An 8,148-nucleotide genomic window follows, 5' to 3' on the forward strand; every position below is an offset into this window, starting at 1 on the left:
ATGCGGCTGGTTTTCTTTCCCTCTTTCTGCCCCTCCTGCCCTACAGGGAGTTTCCCCGTCCAGGTGTCGAGTGGGAATGACTGCTTTTCTGGGCAGGGACAGGCAGTGGTTCTCACCCAGGTCCGATGGGACCCGGCTGTGGGTGCCATGCGCTCCTTCGTGGGGTGCTGCACAGTAGGGCTGTGTGAAGCTTAGGACCCTGACTTGCTTCAGCAGAGATTTGGCCAAGTTAGGTGGCCAAATCTCTGACTTGAATCAGAGGACCCTTTAATCTTTCCAAATCAAATTGGAATTCTCCAAATCAATTTGGAGAGATTTGGAGATAGAGACAGTTTTAATGTTTTTTCTCCATACCTGTCCGTAGCAGGGGCTTGTGAACACTGCAGTGCTGGGGTGCATATAGTGTCCCACAGAAGCGCAGGGGGCTCCCCAGCGTGCTCAGCAGCAGACCCAGAAGAGGACCAGAAGCACTTGCAGTCCACTTCCAGGTCTGCCGGGGAGCACATGGGTGGGCATCCTGCACTCCTGCCCTGGTTCAGCGACTGGTGCCTCCTGGGTCTGGGGTTGGGGGTGGACCTGGGGTCTCCCTGTGGCCAATTGCCGAGCTGGGGAGGTGTGGTGTGGAGGACCCCCAGCACACTCCCCAGCCCACCTGGAAGTAGACTGGTACTTCCGGTCCACTTCCAGGTTCACCACTGAGCACATGGAGGCCCCCCCCCCCACTTCTGTGGGAGACCTCATATGGCTTAGCAGTGCAGTGATCACAAGCCATGCCTGCTACCTCAAGTTATTTAGAAAAAACTTTTAAAGTTGTGTCTGTGTCCAAATCACTGATTCTCCAAATCAGCATCAACTCTTCAGATTCGGCCGAATCAAATCGGGGATGGTGATCTGAATCAACTAATCCGATCACTGTCCCTGATTTGGGCAAATTCAAATCAAATAAGGCCCACTTCATACACCCCTACTGCGCAGTGGGCATGCAAGCACCCACGCAGGATTAAGAAATAAACCAGAGACTTCATCCAGGAGTCCAGAGTGAGAAACGCTGTGCTCTGTCTGAGTTCTTTGCAGCAAAAGAGCTGCTCTAATTTTTCCACAGGCAAAAAACAAGTGAAAACTAAGAGCTGGCGTTTTCCGGGAGGGACTTCAGGGTAAAAAGGTTGAGAACCACTACATGGCATTTTGCCTGGATAAATCTGGGTGCTGTCCCTGGTTCCGTCACGAGTCCTGTGATGTTGGCCAAGTCATTTGAGCTGTCTCTCAAGTTTCATATTGCTAAACCAAGATGGCAACCAGAGATCTACACATGAAGATATGCAATTATTATTTTAATGTGGGAACACCCATCTCATCTTACTTTGCTATAGGGGCAGGGTGGAGTCAAGTGCCATAAGCAGCATCTTAGTGCTGCATTTGAAGCAGGAGCCTTGCACCATCTGCATGGTAATTTGTGAATATATTTTAATAGATTAGGCACGTTTAAATGATTTCATTGTTGTTTGTGATGAGACTTTTAAATAAAGCACATACACATGTATTCAGCTTTGTTTACCTTATTATAATCGCTTTACTAATATGATTTAATCCTCCTTTGTCTGGAGAACTACTTTTCTGAAAGCTTGAAAACTATTTGAAGTGGAAATGACTATGACATATTTGTTTCTTTCCAAAAAATGGAAAATTGAAGAATATAATCCATAAAGGTACTGCTCATACAGTTTAGGTAACCAGGCACATATTTGTCTTTCTCATGCACTGCAGAGTTTTGAAAGATTTACATTTTGTTTTGTCTGTCTTTCAGGAGGGTACAAAATATTTTATCTACATGGGATAGCTAGCAGTTGCCACCAGTGAACAGAAGCAATTGTAAAACATGTTTTTGGTGCAGGTAAAAGCTCTTCTGTAAATGCATTGAATGTTAAGAAAGCATGTTTCCTTTTTTATTAAGAAATCCACAAGAAACCCAGTAGTTTGTAATGGTAAAAAAAGAATGAAACATAACTTTCAGGTTAGTTTCCAAGCTTTAAAGGTAAGATTTTTCAGAAGCCTCTTTTAGTTTGACCTAAAATTTGACCAATGTCATTTTAATTCTTTATGCAGTGAAAAATACAAAAGCATTTCTGAAAATCCTTCCCTAAGGAATGGATATGCATGCACAAAGAAGAAGCAAAAGCGGGAAAAAAACACATTAGTTTCTAGCTTTGAAATAAGCTATTTTTAAAACAAGTGAGGAAAATAAACTATTTTTTAAATTGCCGAGAATATTGTAGCAATGTCTCCTTCCCCAGTGAACTTAGTATAGACATATAGGAAGAGGAGTTTTGATTTCAGCTCCCACACAAAGGAATATGTTTGGATAGACAGTTACTGTAACTTACCATGCAAATTGTTTGCCCTGTAATGCAACTAAAACATAGAAATTAAATCATTATTGTTTTGCATACTTGTTTTAGACAGTTTATTTAAAGAGCTCCCAAAGTACATGGTTTTGCTTAGAATAAGAGGGGACAGCATTTGAACAGTTTAATAAATGCAAGTATCTTTCCTCATATCTTAGGTCAGGCTGTTATGAGTTCTTTAAATGGGTCGTTTTTAGAGTTAGCAGAACAAGTAGTTAAGGGTGAAATTTGGCATGTTTGTTCTCAGTTCAGTAATAAATGTCTTTAGAAAGTTCAAGCAAACATACATTAGGTGGTTGGATTAGTAAGAGTAGGAAAAATGGAAATGTGCCATCATAAATGAGTTTTGGAGGAATAAAGATGGTTTGATTTGCCCCAGGAGTTACACTATCACTGTAAATAATGTATAAATCGAAGTACTGCAAAATGTGGGTCAGTGGAAAGAGAATTAGATCAGCGATGATCATGTGTCAGGCCCTGAAGGCCAGATGAATGACACAGTGCCAGTCTGAATGACTGGGCTCCAGAGCCCCATGCTGGCTGAGGGGTGGCGTGGGGCCCCAGGGCCTGAACCGAGCTAGCAGAGGTGGCACAAGGCTCTGTGCTGCCCAACCCCCTTAGGATTCATGGCCCTGAGGGGTGGGGGTTGAGCACCCATGATCTAGATTGAATCATGAGAACTTGCAGTTTTGTCTGGTAGAACCTCTACTTAATGTGAAGAAGGATATTTGGGTATCTGTTAGGCACAGTTTGGTATAAGTACTGGGGTATAATAAGAATGACTAATATTTGAATTTCATTTGGCTGTTAGGACATTGTCATTTCACTTGAATATAATCAAATGAGTAATCTGAATCAATTTGGCCAGTGCTTTTAAAGACATTTGTCACTAATGTGACTTAACGTGCATAAATGACTTCTACAGAATCTGAAATCTGAGGATGGTTTCTGTACAGCTCCTTTCTAGGCATGCCTATGTGCAGAAGATTTTAGCTGTGGACAGCATAATCAGAGGTATTTCAAAATCAGTTAGACATGGTCAAGCTGTGTGTTTAAGAAGTTTTTTTTCTCAGTCTGCAAACCATTCTGCTCGTAAATTAGTTCTGGGAATAGAAACAAGTTGTGATGATACAGGAGCTGCAGTTCTGGATGATAGTGGCAACATTTTAGGAGAAGCTCTGCATTCTCAAGTTGAAGTCCATTTGAAGTAGGTAAAAACTTCCATGCATGCTTTGTTTTTTAAGTGTAATTGTGATTAAATACTACTGATTTTGTTGTTTGTATTTATCATATTGTAGGCAGAATGTCTCTTCTTAAAATACTATGTATATCTATTAGGGCCCCTCTATACATGCAAGCAAAGGTGCAGTGGGATCTAATGCATGATTTACACAGGCAGACAAGGTTCTTTGGGTGAATCTGATATCTTTTATTAGACCAACTTAAATAGTTGGAAAAAAATTTCTTACCAAGCTTTCAGATTTAAAAACCCTTCATCAGGCTGAGGAAGCCTCTGCAGTTGTTCTGTGTTCTTCCTAGACGTAACAAATAGCAAAGAAGCCAGAGGCTGGGCTGGTATGCATGCAAGATAGGCAGTCAGTGAAGATGTAAACTGAGGAGTCAGTGGGTGACAGACAGACTGGGGGTAGGGGGAGAAATGATGAAGATGTCATTGCTATATCTTAAGGGTTTGATGGTTCAGTCCTTGAGGAATTCTTTTTCCAGGTGGTTCATAAAAAGGTCAGCATACTGTGGGGCCATTTTGGTGCCCATAGCTGTATCCGTGGTCTGGAGGAAGTGTTGGTTATTAAAAGTATCGGGGTAAAAGTATCATCAGCAACTTGGACAGCATGCTTTCCACCCCCTCATCCAAGTTTGCTGATTACACTAAGATGTGGGGTGAGGTGGACACACTTGAAGCGAGAGCAAGGCTGCAAATGTATTTAGACAGACTACAAAAGTGGGCAGATGAGAATAGGATGAGATTCAACGTAGATAAATGCAGGGTGCTGCACCTTTGGAGGAGGAATCCACAGCATACATACAGGCTGGGGAGTTCCCCTCTTGAAAGCACAGAGGCGGAACGGGATCTTGGAGTCATTATTGACTCCAAGATGAACAATGAGCTGCCAATGCCAGACTGCAGCCAGCAAGGCCAGCCATACCTTGTCATGCATCCAAAGGTGCATCTCAAGCCAATCTAGAGAGGTGATACTCCCCCTCTGTGCGACTCTGGTCAGGCTGCAGTTGGAGTACTGCGTCCAGTACTTGGCGCCACACTTCAAAAGGGACATGGCCAGCCTGGAGAGGGTTCAGAGGAGGGCCACCCGCTTGGTGAGAGGGCAGCAGGACAGGCCCTGTGAGGAGAGGCTGAGGGCCCTGAACCTGTTCAGCCTTGGCAAGAGGAGGTTGAGGGATGACCTGGTGGCTGCCTACAAACTCATCAGGGGAGATCAACAGCAAATAGGTCTCTAGAGCCCTTTTCTCCCCAGCACCACCTGGGGTGACAAGGAGCAATGCTAATAAGCTGATGGAAAACAGGTTTAGGTTAGAGATCAGAAAACAATTTTTTACAGTTAGGGCGGCCAAAATCTGAAACCAACTTCCCACAGAAGTGGTCTTCGCTCCTACCTTGGGCAAATTCAAGAGGAGGTTGGAAGATCACCTGTCTGGGGTCTTGTGAACCCAGCATTCATTCCTGCCTGTGGCAGGGGGTCAGGCTAGATGATCTGTTCAGGTCCCTCCTGACCCTAGCTAGTATGAAACTACTATGAAGTGAAATTGTTGTGTGTGAGGATGAAGTGTGTAAGGTCAGTAATATATTTGGGTCTATACTCTAAGTTGTAATCTTGCTCTTGTAGATATGTAAGGCAGGCTTGGATGCCATGCTGGTGTGGGATGTTGGTAAAGAAGCTGGTAACATCCATGGTGGCTAGGAGGGTGTTGCTGGGAAGGTGGCCTATAGTTTTAAGTTTTTGTAGAAAGTCTGTATTTTCTTGGACAAAACTTACTTTTTGGGTGACGAGGTTTTAGGAATGATTCGACAAAACCTGATATTTCGTCAGTTAGGGTCCTCTATTCACATCTTCACTGACTGCCTCTGTTGCATGAAAAAGAAGCTAGAATCTGGGCTGGTAAATATTCATTCCATCCAGGAAGAGGATACACCAACTGCAGTTAGGCTTCCTTAGCTTGATGAAGAGTTTTTAAATCTGAAAGCTTGCAAATTTTTTTTTCCAACTATTTAAGTTGATCTAAAAAAAGATATCAGATTCATCAAGAGAACCTTGTCTGCCTATGTCCTTACACCAACACGGCTACAACCTACACCACTGATTTACACAGTTGCACCTGCCATGCTACACGTGTGTGGCAGGAGATGTGATTGTGGGATCATGAATTAAATCCCATTGCACTGTATCACTGGTGATTCCCCCTGCACTAGCTCCCTCAGTTACGAGCCCCGCAGCTCTTGGGGCTTGGCAGTGCTTGCAGTTGGAGCGGTATTCCCTGAACTGCCCCTGCTGTGAGCGCTGCAGCCACCATGGGCTGTAGGGCTCACAACTGGGCAAGTGCTGGGAACGCTGCCCCCGCTGTGAGCCTTGTCAGCTGCAGGGCTTGCAGCAGGTACAGTGGGGAGAATGCTGGTTGCCACTCACAAAGGGTGGGGCTCTCAGTGGCAGCAGCATTCCCTGCACTGCCCCTGCTGTGAGCCCCAGAGCCCACAGTTACTGCAGGGTTTGCAGCAGGTGTAGTGCAGAGTACACTTCCACCATTGCAAGCCCTGCACCTCAGGAGGCTCACAACAGTGTCAGCATTCTCTCTGTGAGCCCCATAGCCCATGTCAGCTGCAAGGCTCACAGTGGGGACAGCGAAGGAAACACTGCCACTGCTGCAGGCTCCACACTTCAAGAAGTTCACAGTGGTGGCAGCATTTTCCCCACTGCCTCTGCTGCAACCTCACAGCAGGACATAAAGCTTACAGCAGAAGCAGTGTTCTCCCTGCTGCAAGCCCCATAGCCCACTTTGGCTTGCAGCAGGGGCAACACAGGGAATGCTGCCACTGTTGTGAGCCCTGCAACTCACAAGGCTCGCAGAGGCAGCAGCTCTGTCTCTACTGCAAGGCCTACAGGTGACAACATTGCCAGCATTGTGAGCCTTGGTTGGGAGTTCCTTGATTGATGGGGCTCCCAACCACAGGGGAACATTTAGCTACATTTTCAATTAATGGTGTGATTAGAACAAGCTACAAAGTTTATTGCTCATTTTTTGTGGAATAACTTTGTAGCCTATTGCTTGTTTGATTATACTATTAGTTGATTAAACATGTACCTAGGTCACAACTTAAGGCATGATTAGCTGGTTAATCATGCCTTAAGTGTGACAGGTAGAGGGGCTGATAGAGAGCACATGATGAAATGAGTACTTCGTACACACAAAGCTTTTTATTTGCGTGCTGTGGACTGTGTTTTTTCCTATTCTGATGTGAGCAAATGGTACAAATAGAAACATCATGAACTCACAAAGCTTCCTCCTCCTTGTTCTATCCAGCTGCAGTTTCTTCCTCATTGAAATATAACCTAATTTATCAAATTTGGAGAAATTCTGAAGAACGTACGTACACTAGAAAATGGTAATTAGCTGCTGAGTTACTGATTTGACAGAAAGGAGTTGTTGATTCAGAGTACTAAGTCCTGTTAATTGGCATGATACAGCTCAAACTCAAATGGGACATTAACCAAAGAATAACAGGATGTTTTTGACTCCCAGTGCAAATAAGGAGCTCCTCACTATATGGGTAATTTTAAGTAGGAGCAGACAAAACAACAGGGAACAGTCAGTTCTAGCAAAGTTTAAAGATCTTTTCTGTCAGTTCTATGATTCCGTCACAATATATGAACATGTCATAACTCTCCTTTGCTTAATAGAAGTGGCGGAATAGTTCCCCCAATGGCACAAGAGCTTCACAAAGAAAATATTGAAAAAATCGTAAAAGAAGCACTTGATACCAGCGGAATCTCTCCAAATGATCTCTCTGCAATTGCAACTACAGTAAAACCTGGACTTCCTTTAAGCCTTGGAGTGGGATTAGAATATAGTTTAAGATTGGTGAAACAATATAAGAAGCCTTTCATCCCCATCCATCATATGGAGGCACATGCACTTACAGTTAGGCTGACAAATCAAGTGGAATTTCCTTTCTTAGTTCTTTTAATCTCTGGAGGTCACTGTATCCTGGCAGTAGCACAAGGAGTTTCAGATTTCCTTGTGCTTGGACAGTCGCTGGATATAGCACCAGGTGACATGCTTGACAAGGTAATTCCATATGTATTCCCTTAAGTGTCCTATTCAGAATATTAGTGATTGTTGTATTTATTTGCATCATAATTTCTCTGTTTTCTATTTTAGCATGGGTAAACTATTTTCTTTAGGAAATGATAATTCTGGAATGGTCTTGAGTAAGAATTTCCTTAAGTTTTAAAGTAACTTATTCTTTCTGAATAAAATATCTTGTTACTAGAGTACACTATTTAGGGTTAGTCACCTGTGAATCTTGGTCTTAATTTCTGTATTATTAGTTACACGTTTTTGTTAAGATCATCAGATGCTACCTTAAATTATTTTGTTGTAATTTATTTAACTATTACCTGCTTATAAAATAGGTATTATTAAAGGAGGGATCTGATTGTGACTGCATAGGCTGGAACAGGTTAGTCAATATGTCTGTGAGGGAAAGGTCTGTAAG

The 8,148-nt window shown here is 43.4% G+C and overlaps 1 protein-coding gene across 5 annotated transcripts in view; it reads left to right on the forward strand.

Moving 5' to 3' along the window:
• The window catches only part of OSGEPL1 (O-sialoglycoprotein endopeptidase like 1), a 17,132-nt gene that overhangs the window by 476 nt on the left and 8,508 nt on the right, over positions 1-8,148 (forward strand). For 2 of the 5 annotated variants that reach the window (XM_019554003.1, XM_019554002.1), the window contains exons 2-5: positions 1,371-1,446; positions 1,805-1,891; positions 3,359-3,609; positions 7,331-7,718. In XM_019554003.1, coding sequence (XP_019409548.1) covers positions 1,877-1,891; positions 3,359-3,609; positions 7,331-7,718 — 654 coding nt within the window. In that variant the 5' untranslated portion in view covers positions 1,371-1,446; positions 1,805-1,876. The remainder of the gene's footprint in view (positions 1-1,370; positions 1,447-1,804; positions 1,892-3,358; positions 3,610-7,330; positions 7,719-8,148) is intronic. The other 3 variants (XM_019554005.1, XM_019554004.1, XM_019554006.1) reach the window with 2 other exon arrangements.

The sequence above is a fragment of the Crocodylus porosus genome, unplaced genomic scaffold (assembly GCF_001723895.1).
Source record: "Crocodylus porosus isolate Cpor-Errol unplaced genomic scaffold, CroPor_comp1, whole genome shotgun sequence".
NCBI classification, from domain to species: Eukaryota; Metazoa; Chordata; order Crocodylia; family Crocodylidae; genus Crocodylus; species Crocodylus porosus.